General features: G+C 41.8%; 1 protein-coding gene across 2 annotated transcripts in view; it reads left to right on the forward strand.

Annotated features, from left to right (window-relative positions):
- eftud2 (elongation factor Tu GTP binding domain containing 2) overlaps positions 1 to 13,933 on the forward strand; it is a 70,268-nt gene that overhangs the window by 13,016 nt on the left and 43,319 nt on the right. The window contains exons 23-28 of one of the 2 annotated variants that reach the window (XR_014570127.1): positions 1,295 to 1,382; positions 2,656 to 2,774; positions 3,099 to 3,193; positions 4,293 to 4,446; positions 7,381 to 7,488; positions 7,604 to 8,253. Coding sequence is in view for 1 of the 2 variants with exons in the window: in XM_083779699.1 (XP_083635825.1) it covers positions 1,295 to 1,382; positions 2,656 to 2,774; positions 3,099 to 3,193; positions 4,293 to 4,446; positions 7,381 to 7,488; positions 7,604 to 7,699 (660 nt within the window). In the remaining variant the exon portion in view is untranslated. Of the gene's footprint in view, positions 1 to 1,294; positions 1,383 to 2,655; positions 2,775 to 3,098; positions 3,194 to 4,292; positions 4,447 to 7,380; positions 7,489 to 7,603; positions 8,330 to 13,933 lie in introns of those variants that run through there. The other variant, XM_083779699.1, reaches the window with a different exon arrangement.

The following is a 13,933-nucleotide window of genomic DNA, read 5'->3' on the forward strand; positions in this document are numbered from 1 at the left end:
ATTTGGTCATGCAGCTAGTTTAGAATGTCAACAAACCGTTCTTCGTGCTCATAGAGAGGGAATGTGGGAGATATATTTAGTCAAATTATGGATAAAAGATATGAAATGAGCAAAGAATATGGAAATAAAATGTTAAATGAATAATAATATACAAATCGAATAATCACAGCCTTTTAAACACTTACTGTAAAAAAAAAAAAGACTACTCTTCAAAGTGCTTCAAGTTACTGTCGCGTGTTGCCATTCTCTCTTGTGCAACTCGGAGGACAGGCAAGACGGGCAGTGTCTGTAGGCCAATCAGAGGCAGGCAGGGCGTTACCATGTCTATGCTCGGACGTAGGATAGATATACGTGTGGGAGGTATATATTTGCAACTGTTAACACTACTGTATGAAGGCCATGCTACAGAAAGAGAAAGAAATGGCATGGAGCCAAATACAGGAGCCACATTTGATTATTATTATTTTCTTTTTTAAGATATCTTTTTGCGGCTTACGCCTTTTTATTGATTTTTTAAGGGATAGAAAGTAGGCTGACAGGAAACGGGAGAGAGATGGGGGGATGACATGCGGTAAAGGCCGTGTCGGGTCCGGGAGTCGAACCCGCGGCACACCGCGACTGGATCACCAGTCCGGTGCCCAGACCGTTACGCTACGGCCTGGGCCACATTTGATTATTTAATTGAAGAAATGTCGCTCTAAAGTGTACCGCATGCATTCAAAGCAAACATGATGCCCAAAGATACTGTATATCTTATCCTGTCATTGGGAAAACCTGTACATCATCTCTGATGGTCACTATAATATCGTCTGTCAGTCAGAAACCTTATATCTACATAATTAAACAATGTCTTTGTTTTTTGGTAAATTAATGCCCTACATTATCATACTACAGTGTCACAAAGTAGCAAAGATAGCCTCGCTATAGCCAAGCGATGCTTGAGCTTGTAGATCTGGTATTCTTTTGCTATTTTTGAAACATTTGGACAGTGGAAGTGCATGGGTACGTTTGTGGGTTTTATAAATATTGAACCAATGAAAAGTATTAACTAGAGCTTGTGACTACATAATAATTGCCTGGGATCAATTGGAACACAGGTTATTTTTTTTCTGTAAAGTAACACTAAAATAATAGTAACTGTGAAATTAATCACTCAATATTTTGTGGATGAAATTGAGTGAAATGTATAACTGGCATGTAAACCTGGACTAACGGAACACCAATAGAACAATCCTCCGTTTGGCAGCTGAAACCACGGTTCTATAACTCCTCTGTGTACGTGCATCCTCTGTAGGTGGACAAAGCACTGCTGGGCTCAGTCAAAGACAGCATCGTTCAGGGCTTCCAATGGGGAACAAGAGAAGGGCCTCTGTGTGATGAGCGTAAGTTTTCACATCTTCCACTAATACAGGGAAATTACTTTTGTGCTATGTTGAATCCTGACCTTGTACAAGTTAAGTTTCATGTGATGGGGAAAGAAATCTCTTGACTGTAGAAGCAAAATCTAGTCGTATAATTGCCAACCTTCAAACAAGGTTCCCACATTACTTTTAAAGTGTGTGTGTGTGTGTGTGTGTGTGTGTGTGTGTGTGTGTGTGTGTGTGCGCGTGACACTGCAGGTTAGGTTTTCGTTAGGTAATTATAGGAAGGAATTGGTCAAGGACGGGCTGGCCACAAAGCTACGTTATTTTTCCAGCAGCTGCATGTATGTTTTTAAATCACGCAAATAGTTTGCTGGGTTGAATGCAGCCACCATTTCATACCTGTAAATATTGCCTGATTATAATGACTATGGTAGTATATGTACATGTACACATTCAGATTTTTTTTCTGATGATGAATCAGACTTTTCAGATGCCAATAATACCATCATGTGAATTTGCGTTGCATTGTACAATTAACTCTACAGAATGTCATATACCTGTTGTACAGTGTTGGAGAGACAGAGTCAACTGTGGCACGGGCTGTGAGAGAGAAATATTAGATCATTTCCATTGAGTGTAGTTATTGGCCATGTGCAACATTTTACTGCCCTCAATCTAGAGGCCAACTGGTATTTGTGTGTATTGGATGTTGCTGCTGCTACCCCAATTTCCTATTTGGTATAATATTAGCATTAAATCCACTATAATATATTGATGGGTCGTATAAAATGGCCCGGAAATGTAGTGGAAATTAAACTTCCAGGATATTTTATTGTTATTCATTTCAAAGAGTGGGAGGTCAAATCTGTTCTGATGGTTGGAAAGAAATTATGCAGGAAGTTCCTTCTGTCATTTTATATCACAGTGACAATATTACATTTTTGTTTCACTGTTTGTTTAGAAGGAACCATGCACAAATAAGAAAAATCTGTTTCACTGTTTGTTTAGCAGGCACCATGCACAAATAAGAAAAATCGCATCCAAGTTATCTAAAAGCATCTGCCGTCCCTGGGCAGGGGGTAATAAACGCATAACAACAAATTACAATACAATACAATGGGGACTATACAGTATAATACAGTTCCATTGATATTTTAAAACAATAAAAACCAGTAGTTCTCATGAGAAAAAGCAATTAATGGTTTGTGCATGATTGTGTGCTATAAGAATATATGGGGGGGGGGGGTTCCTTTCAATACCACACAGCTCTAACTCGTCATGCTTTCCTTAGCCATCAGGAATGTCAAGTTTAAGATCCTAGATGCCGTCATTGCTCAGGAGCCCCTCCACAGAGGAGGAGGTCAAGTCATCCCTACAGCCAGGAGAGTGGTGTACTCTGCTTTCCTCATGGTGAGGTCATTCCCCACGGCTCTGATTCTTCATCTCTCCTCATCCCGTCCCTCTCTCTCCCTCCGTTCACTGACTCCCCCTTTCATCACTACTTTCTCTAATGTCCCATTACCTTGATTACACTGCTGGATACTGGCAGCAGAGACGTGCCTTTATCTTAATTGCAGTGATTTTTGGCTCCTTTCCTTCTCTCACTTTGCTGCTTCAGAATCCACACCTGCCGTTGTCAAAGATCTTTTGCTTTCAGTTGATGTGGAGTTACAGCTACACTGTCGGACCAGCTTCGCTCCACTCTCCCTAATGTGTGTTCCTTTTGTGTTGCAGGCGACACCAAGACTAATGGAGCCTTATTACTTTGTGGAGGTGCAGGCTCCCGCTGATTGTGTGTCAGCTGTCTACACAGTGCTGGCCCGAAGAAGGTTTGTCTAGGGTCGTTTATTTTCTTAATTTGACGTGCCACCTCAGACAAACCTCTTTATAAACTGAGATTACCTGCCTCTTTGCTTTACTTCACACAATGTAAAGCCTGATTTATACTTGGTTGCATGCCGGTGTCAACACTGAAAATACCCAGGAGTAGATCTACAAGCTCCCAACGTGTTGTGAGCTTGTAGATCGGCTAAGTATTAACCCATTTAAGCCTGACGTCGAAATTAAAAAAATGTAATAATATATATACAAAGATTTGAGGCACAAAACTAGCAGACCTACAAGTTCATAGCGCGCCACTCAGTGGCGCACTATGAGCTTGTTGATCTGCTATTTTTCAATAGCTAAATTATAACAATGTTTAAAACACAAAAAGGGGTTCCCGCTCAAAATGGGTTAAAGGGTTAGTTCAGATTTTTTGAACTTAAGTTGTATGAAATACTTGCCATTAATATAGTGGTTGCAACTGTATTAATTGATTGCCCGAGTCCCGTGGTGGGAGTTGTGCTCTGGTTTTGGTCAATATTAAGTAGTTCCGGTCATTTTGTGGGGGGCACTGGGGCCATGCAGTAAAAGTAAATTAATCCACAAAACGAACGTAATTTGTATTGTTGACCTATTTCTAAAACATTAGTGCGACTTTCATTCAACTTTGACCCTCTATCACATGGAACTATTTTTTGGGCGTAGTGATATGGACACAAAAAACATAGTTCCGTGTGATAGAGGGGTAAAAAAATAATGAAAGTTGCACTAATATTTTAGAAATAGGTCAACAATACAAATAACGTTAGTTTTGTGGATTCATTTACCTTTACTGCGTGGCCCCCAGTGCCCCCCACAAAATGACCGGAACTACTTGATATTTCACCAAAACCAGAGCAGAACTCCCACCACAGAACTCTGGCAATCAATTAATACAGTTGCAACCACTATATTAATGGCAAGTATTTCATACAGCTTAAGTTAAAAAAATCTGAACTATCCCTTTAAGGCAAGAATAGCTAAGCTTTAGCTTAATGTTCAAGTTAAACCTGATGTCTTTATAGTCCTGACTTGGCCATGTTGTATTTCTCTGTTGTGTAACAGAGGTCATGTGACCCAGGATGCACCCATCCCTGGCTCACCTCTGTACACCATCAAGGCCTTCATCCCAGCTATCGACTCCTTTGGCTTCGAGACTGACCTCCGCACACACACACAAGGACAGGCCTTTGCCCTGTCAGTCTTCCACCACTGGCAGGTAAGATTAGGGCTGTCATGATCATGACATTTTACTGTACAATTAATTGACAGAAATAATTGCGTTTTACGACAGTTATGATGTACTGTAATTGTGTTTTTGGCATTGAATCTTGGAGCATACGAGTAGGAATTTCATTTCTGTTTGACTTTTAGGCTTTGTAAACAAACATTTAACTGGGCAGATATGACATACTTGTTGTCATATGTTGTACTATGGTCAAAAGAGGCCATGTGTGTTTTAAGTACCAGGACTTATGACTTAACTTAAGACCTGGAGGTGTGGCCAATGCTGTTTGGCCAGTCAAAACAGCCAAAAAGCATTGGCCACGCCTCCAGGTCTTAAGTTAAGACCTGGTACATAAGACACACAAAATAGAGCCCCATGTGTTTAATCATTTTAACTTAAAAAATTAGCCAACCTACTACGCATTTCAAGCTTGTAGATCGGCTACTTCAGCTGTTAGATTAATTTATACATATGAATGGAAAATATAGCTTTTTATGCAACAGCAACGATACACACACGGCATGCCATGTGTGTCCCCTTTGTGTCGATCATACTCCTATTGTTCTGTCATTTGCGGAAAATTGGTGGTGGCAGCAGAGTGACCTATCAAGTGCTCTTGCCTGCCACTCCGGCTCAATTCCATTAGATGCTGAACAGGAGTTTGTTGTTCACTCAGCGGGTTTCATGTCCTTTGTGATTGTATCTGCTTTGTATGTGGAAATTAATTAGCTGTTCTCAGAGGAAACACTCTACATATAAGCGACAGGGCACAGACTTGAGCCATGTGACCACTAGATGTCTTTCTTGAGCAAAAAAAAGCACTGGACAAGAATTCAGAGACATCGGATAAAACGAGTTTGTGGCACTATGAGTTCCATTTTTCTTTTTTTGCTGTTGTAAGCAATATGACGTCAACCAGCCTAAAACTCCCACCTCATCTACTATAGTTGGCCAGTATATGAAAAGTGACATTGAGGAGTATTGCTGAGTTGCAAGCCCTCTAGATCCATTAAAAATAAAATACTGTGGGCGCCCGCTGGCCTAGCGGTCCAGGCGCATGCCACATATAGACTTTGGCCTGACAGCGTGTCGCGTGTTCGAGTCCCGTTCATGACGACCTTTGCTGCGTGTCTCTCCCCCTCTCTCTCTCTCCCTCTTTCCTGTCCATCTTCACTTGATACTATCAATAAAGGCAGAAAAGCCAAAAAAAACTAATCTTTAAAAATAAAATACTGTGACACCTAGCAGACGAAGCCTTTTAGTCAGATGTTTATGCTCAACTGAGATTACTAGAGCGTGTTGTCTGTTTTGCAAAAATCTTCTTGGATACTGTCTAAATCAATCTTTGTGGATCTGGCCAAATTCAGTGTCTTTATTGAAGATGTCACAACTCTGCATCTAGGACCTCTTGTTACTTTTTCATGTTTCATACTGCATTGGCATATGATTTGATTTGATTGTTTATTTATTTTCGTGTCATGCACACCTTGTGCCCAACCCTCATGGGTTTATAAGACACCATTTCACAGTTGCAATTACAGCATGTTTTACATTACATAATTTATGCATTTACAGCATGTTTACATTACATAATTCATTATATTACACCTCAGATTTATACAGAGTACTCTGTCTTCTTTCCCAAGCTTGACAGATAAAATCTGCTACAACGACAAGTCCCTTTGGCAAAACATATCTCCATTTTTACATAGTCAATTAAATCTAGGAAATCCCCACATATAAAAGAAATCTTATTAACCAGAATATCCCTTATGTCATCGTATTTAGAGCAGTAAAACAAAAAGTTAACTTAATTTTCAATTTCATCTAGATCACAGAACAGACAATATCTCTCATCTGGCCAAATTCAGTGTCTTTATTGAAGATGTCACAACTCTGCATCTAGGACCTCTTGTTACTTTTTCATGTTTCATACTGCATTGGCATAAAAGCTGTGAAGTTGCTGTGAAACTGCTGTTTTTGTTCAAAGTGTTTTGTGGCCATGATCCATCTGTCTGTTGGAGTTCAGCCACTCCATTCATTTATTTATTTACCTTTCCCAGAGGGTCGCCCATAGAAAGTTTATGAAGCCCTATGCTCTTTTCAGAGGACACTGTTAGAGATCCAACATTTCAACCAATCGTCCCTTGACTCCCTTCCTGGATCTGTGACAAATGAGGGATGACAGGCCAGGGTGTGAACTAGTCATAAAGATGATGGATTTAAGTAATCATTTAAGAAGCCCATTGTTAAATCTCCATATGGTGACGTATTAATAGTGTTAGTCACATGGCTGAATGAGTGTGGGTCATTTCTTTCCCATCATGCTGATGGCCATGCTCCTGACTCAGTAACAACACTACAGACTTGCGAATGAATCACACACCTGATCTGAAGTGATGAAACCGGTCCGGGAAGTGTCCTCTTGGTCATTTTGAGAATCAGGTCTGATGTTGTATTGTCAGCATTTTTCCTTAACCACTTCAACCTTGGCATCCTTAGTTTGGCACAGACGCAGAGAAGGCTCCCTTGACTCAAATACACCAGAGTAAGGCCAAGTGTGGACAAGGACGGTCACATGCACACCGCACAGACGAACAGTCTGGTGAGACGTAGGCGGACACTAGGCAGGAGGCAAACCATAGTCCTATAGACCTCAGTGCCTGCTATCCCCCAAGACACAAGGCAGATAAAGCTTCCTGTTAGTTCTGGCAGGAGAGAAAGGACAGTGGCCCTGTTATAGGCGAAAATAATCAATTCTAGCAATTTCAACAATTGAACAGTACAGTACACTTCGAACAATTTGATATTTGTTAAAAAATGGCTCGAATTTTAAGCTCTTGAAGTGGTTGCTGGCTAGATGTGAGTAGGATGATTTGATTTATTCTAATATGTCAAGCCCTTGTTCCTCCTCTGTCCTTGTAGATTGTCCCTGGTGACCCCCTGGATAAAAGCATTGTGATCAGGCCTCTGGAGCCCCAGCCGGCCCCCCACCTGGCTAGAGAGTTCATGATCAAAACCCGAAGGCGCAAGGTGATCCTTCTAGCTTCTGGCTTCTATCTCTGCACCATACATATTTATTTGAGAGTTAAGTGTTTGTAATGTGATGATTTCTATTTGGCTGAATACCTCTTTTGCCACCCCACAGGGTCTGAGCGAAGATGTGAGTATCAGCAAGTTCTTCGACGATCCTATGTTGTTGGAGCTGGCCAAACAAGACGTGGTGCTCAACTACCCCATGTAAGACACCTTGGAGACTGAATCTGACGCCCGCTGGTGCAGCTTTCATCACAGCCCATTAATACCACAATGAAAAACGTGTCAGCGTCCCCTTGGTTCCAGAGCAGCAATGTCTCTGTTGTTTTATCCCTTTTTTATTTTGTGGAGAGTTGGCAGAATCAGAATAGCATAGTAGAAGCATGTGGAAGGTCTTCTTTCCTCTGGGTTTCCTACTTGCAACAGTTCTCATTCTGAACCAGATTTGGACTTAATTAATATTCTGTTATCTCTTTGTATGATAATTATAAAACCTACCAGTGGTAAAAAGAAAAAATACAAAAAAGGGGGAAAAAAGAAATATACATCCCCCTTTTGTTTCAGTACAATTATTTTTGACCTGTCCTTGAGTCCAGTTTATTGAGAGCGGTCTCTACTTTAATGGCTAAGAATGAATGCACACCGTCAAAGTTACCAGCTTTGATTGAAGGAGTCTCATCTTTTCCCTATTATGTCTCATCATTAGTTGCGTCTAACTTTTTTTAAATGTGTATAAAAGGATAAACAATGTTTTTGTAGAATGTGGAATGCTGTTTTTTAAACGGAACATGTCACTCATCTGGTGTGTCTGAATTAAAAAAAAGGTAATCTTTGTCAAGTTGTTTTTTGTCCTTTTTTACGAGGACAATGACATTGGAAGCCATATACAGTTGAGAGATGGATGTTAGTGTGCTTGTGGAGATGGACAGCAGAGAGTTGTGGATACGGCATTCACTGTCTGGAAGGTAATTCTCTTTACATGGGTGGGGCACGCTGCCATGTTGGAGCTTTGGCTGTCAGTGTGAGTGATTGGCATATCTGCTTGGTACACTGTGTGGGTTGTCACTGATGGACGGCCTGTGAGATGGGTAGAGGCAACAGGAAGCTAAGTCTGGGGTCACACTCACAATAGCCCACTTAAAAGAGAAAGGAGGGGTGGCTGTTTATAATGAAATAAAATTCTGAATTAGGGATCTGGATTGTGAAATTTAAGCATACTTGTATATGTATACTTTATCCTCTGAGTTTTATGTCGGAAATTAGTTATTTCCCGCAAGCAACACCATTGATTGAATTTATTCAGCTTTACAACACTGAATGAACTGAACAGTGAGGCGAGGAGATTGTTTTCAGGTCTCCCATGTGTAGATTGTGTACCTTTTTATGAAGTCATCTGTCCTGACCTGTTGTGATCAATTCTCCCCTGTGTGTTCAGTAATATCAGACAGCATGGTCCCCCGTTCACCCCTCCTCCACTGCGAGGTGAGCTGTGATCATGCGTGGCTGCAAGGCGGTTGGCAGCGGTTCTCGCCAGTCTGAACACAAGTCCCCCAGAGCAGTCACGGCAATCTGTGGAGCCTGTGCTAAATATAGAGAAGGATGCCACTCTGCCTTAGTTAAGGCATGTTAGGACCACCCTCCTGCAAGCCAGGTTTTGTCCTTCATCAAGTCCTCTGGCCTCTGCCACCTTTGTTCCCCTCATCTTTCTGCCTTTTCATCTTAAGATGGTCCCTCCTTCCTCCTTTTGTATCAGCCTGTCAATATGTACTGTACCTGCACGCCTCTCTGGATCTGTAACTCTCGCATGTTTTCTGATATGCAACCCCAAAAAGGGGTTGATTGATGCATATATGGTCATAGTTCAACAGTGGAGATAGGATCCAACAGGAAGCACGCACATCTCCAGAAATTCTACAGGTGCTGGTCAAAAATATACGTACAATCTTTTTTTTATTTTTTTATTTATTGAACAACGTTTCGACCCTTGTGGGTCTTCGTCAGGTAGACCCGTCAGGTCGAAACGTTCAATAAATAAATAATTTTCCTGGGAGCAGTGAAACAGTGTGCGGACATCCCTTCCTTTTCATAGTTCAACAGTGTCCATGAAACCATCTTGTAGGAATAATGAAGGAAATGAAGCTGGCAATGTTTGTGCTGGTAGGTTGTACATGACCTGAGCTAAGTGAGCTTGAATGATGAGATCAATAATGAGACCTCTCCTTATTCTATGAGTACTGATGCATACAAACTAGTACTGCAAAATCCCAATTGAACTTTGAGACTAGAAATTCAACAACTTGAACCCTAGAGTCCCTATTCTGGGACAAATATTTGCCAATGTATATGTGCGGATGTTATGGGCTTGTGTAGTGAAAAGAGTAGGGTGACCTAGTATAGAGTCCGACTCCTCCAACTAAGGGTTTAAAGTGTTAAGTCGACCATTACCCCTCTTTTAACAGTGAGATGTTGCCTGTCCTTCAGACAGAGCAGGGTGCCAGCACCGTCTGCCAGGTCAGTGACAAGTTTGGGTCTGGCAAGGCCAGTGCAGTGAGCGAAACACCATGCCACAACTTGACTGGGTGACTGTACCCTCTTACGGCACCTGAGAGACACAGCCCTGAGCTCTTAATCACAGAGATCACATGGATTAAAGTTCTCAGTCCTCACAACTGATTTCATTGGATTCCATAGAAGCCAGTCGCGCACTGAAGATAGCAGATCTACAAGCTCACAACACGTCGATGACGGAGTGTTTGAAGTTGTCAAACTAGTATGTTATTTCTTCAACTGGTCTGCTGTATCATGTAACGGCAGCAACATAGGTTCTAGAATGATGATAATTAAACATCATCTTACATACTGTGTTTTTTTTGTTTAGTTTTTTCAGGGTGGGTTGGAGGAGGGGCTGCTTTCACAAATCACAGATTATGGGACAAAAGTGGTTCAGTCATGAGACTTTCAGAGGTCAATCCATTCCAGAGAATGAACTGGAGGTTCACCATCGGAGGTGGTGTGGCACGGGCGCTTGCCGAGTACGTTTGAGGGAAGGGTAGTGAGGAATTTGTGAGAAATCCTGTTAGAACAACCTTCAAACTGACAACACCAGCTTTTTCAATTTGCCAATGATCCATGTGTTCCCTCGCTCCTCCAAGCTTAAAAGCGGATTGAGAGTAGCCTGGTTAATAAACCAGACTAATATCGCACGGACCGCGGGATATTAGTCTGGGGAGGCTCAGCTTGGATTTCATTTCCAGGGAAACATTTTCTCTTTGACGCAATTGGTCAGAGCTACTGTCAGTCAAAGGTCTCAAGCATTGAAAGTCACTGTACCAAAGCCCGCCCATATTGCATACCGTGTCCCGATTGGCCGCCCACATTCTCTGGTGTAGGAAATGGGCGTACAATTGAGCCTCTCCAGACCGAAATCCGCCGGCAGGCAATTTATCTTTGCCAACGGCTGATTCGGTCTGGTTTATTAACCAGGCTAGATTGAGAGCAGACAGGCCCTCACACAGTGAATGAGTGAGCTGGGTTGCAAATGATAAGCACCTGGGAAGTGGATAGCATCTTTCCAGTACAGTATGTTCCGGATAGAAGGCTCAATTATATTTTACTTGGTACTTATATTTTACTTGGTAGACCCTATGGTTTGCAGCCTGGTGAAATCTGTCATCCTGTGTTATGGGTCGTCATATGTGACACTTTGATGGGGAGTCCTGCCATCGTGGGGATACTAAGTGTTGAGCAGAGCTTAAAAACCTTAGTTCATTTTCCTTTATTTTGACACTATTATTGTATCACTTCACTTTCCATCTAGCAGATTGAGCTCATCAAAGTTGCATAGCCTATCCAATCTTTCCCTGGGCGGTCAGTGAAAAACAATCTGTCTCGCCTCTTCTTTGGGCGTCCTAACAAACCAGACAAGCGAGAGACCCTAGTCCACAAATGCTGTCAACTCTTGTCTTGATTTGAAAGCTGCTGCAATCATAGATTGTGACTACTGAATGCCTATATATGGGGGAGGGCCCAGCTCTGATTTCAACCACCTAGGCTTATTATCAGAATTAATTCAGGTGAAACTTCTGTAAGTAAGAAGGGCATCAATGCCACACATCCACTCTGCTCCTATAAGGAACCCAACAAAAATAAGGGTAAGCCATTAATAGAATAAATTATGTCAATGATGATACTTACCTACACAGTCAATTGAGTCAAAATTTTGTAACTTCTGTGCCCAGAATCACATTGTTTCTATGTATTTTTGGTTTGCTATGCTCCATTTTCATGTATTTTATTATTTTCTACCAATCCGCTACTCTATGAGATTTAGCTATTTATCCACTGGACTATATGCCACAAAAAGCCAGTGAGATACATGTGTTGCTATGGCATCAAGCCGTAGATTGAGAGACCCCGCCCACAGCTCACCTGGCTGATGGAGTAATGGGCAATCACAATGTTTGGGCCACCTGGAGAGTTTGACTCTGTCAGTCCAGAGTGGAGGTGATGTGAACAGACAGACAGGCTACTGGAGAAGCAAGAGGAATATTTCCCAAGTCTTGCCATATTTCCTTTCTGGAGTACTTTCCTGAATATTGGATTCTACCATTGGATTTAGAGACCTTCTTTCCATTTTGGATTAGTTCCCTGGAGTTTGGATTTCGATTGAGGACGGACTTTGCGGAACAGTGTATGGTGGTATTTAGCCCTACAAGTAGCCCTCCAAGCAGGACCCAATGCTACTGAAGTTTCTGACTTTTTGATGACACAGAGCATTGCGTCCTGTTGCAGCAGTATCCTGCCACCTGGTACGCAGACTACATAAAACATAAACAACGTGTTTATGGCCTGTCTGCGCTCTTTGACGAAATGTTTTCGTGTGAGGGTTCTGAATATGTGAAGTATAAGTACCCATACATGCCGCTGCGAATATCTCCTGTGACACGGAAGCCGTTAAGTATTTTTAATCTTTGTTTGACCGATTTGGTCGCTTTGATTCTTCTCTTCCTTCCTTGTTTATTGACACCTCATTGTACCGCCTATCTGGCTAGCTAGTGGCGCTATAGCTATGACAGAGCAGATCAGAGGCAGGGACGTAGCCGCACAAGCCAACCGAACACTGGGAGGCGGTACAATAAACGGTAAACAAACAAGAAGAAATAAAGCGACCAAATCGGTCAAACAAAGATTAAAAATACTTAACGGCTTCCGCGCCACAGGAGATATTCGCAGCGGGATGTATAGGTACTTAAAGTTCACAAATTCAGAATAACACAAACAAAAAAAGGACGTCAAACGCCGCAGATATGATCTCAGAGAGAATATTTATGTCCGCGTTCCAGAATTCCCATACGAAAATATAGTCATGAACAGGGACCCTACATAAAACTCGTCCAAATTTCAGAAAAGCTTTATGGAAGGTCCCGAAAGGGGCTACCCTACAAGCAGAACCCAATGCTACTGAAGTTTCTGAAATTTTTTAGACCCAGAGCATGGGGTCCTATTCCACCTCCACCCTGCCACCGGGTACGCACACATAAATAAACGTAAACAACTTTGGATACGTCCTTCTGCGCTCTTTGAGGACTTTTGACGTTTGACCGATTTGGTCGCTTTGATTCTTCTCTTCCTTCCTTGTTTATTGACACCTCATTGTACCGCCTATCTGGCTAGCTAGTGGCGCTATAGCTATGACAGAGCAGATCAGAGGCAGGAACGTAGCCGGCACAAGCCAACCGCACATCGGGAGGCGGTACAATAAACGGTAAATAAACAAGAAGAATCAAAGCGACCAAATCGGTCAAACAAAGATTAAAAATACTTAACGGCTTCCGCGCCACATAGATATTCGCAGCGCTATGTATAGGTACTTATAGTTAACAGATTCAGAAGCCCTCAAAGGAAAAGAGGCCGTCAAACGGCGCAGATACGATGTTACCGAGGATATTTATGTCCGCGTTCCAACATAAAAACAGAAAATATAGATACGCACAGGGACCCTATACGCAAAGCGACATCCAAATTTCAGAAAAGCTTTACGGAGGGTTCCGAGAGGGGCTAGGTGGTATTAGAGGAGACTTACCACTACACAGCATTGACTGGGTTCCATTTGGATTTCTTTTTTTTTTTTACATTTAAGGTTAGTTTTGGACAGTGCCAGGACACTTGAGCTTTACCCATCCCTTTCGAGGCAGTTTTATTTTATTTTGATTTCATTAAGTGAACATTTTGCTATTAAACTTTATTTGTTTTGATTTAATAAATTACAGTTAAACTTATTTACTGATTTCTTTAGTTATTCTTATTCTGAACTCCCTCATTTTTGCTATAATTGGTTCCTTAATTTGTTGCAACCGTTATGTTATACATTCTCCGCCCAGACCGCCCTACACTGTTATATTATAGCCTATATGGTTTAGTTTAAGTCAGTGTAGCTCTGAGG

Source organism: Protomyctophum parallelum, assembly GCF_964188405.1.
Source record: "Protomyctophum parallelum genome assembly, chromosome: 13".
Classification (NCBI taxonomy): domain Eukaryota; kingdom Metazoa; phylum Chordata; class Actinopteri; order Myctophiformes; family Myctophidae; genus Protomyctophum; species Protomyctophum parallelum.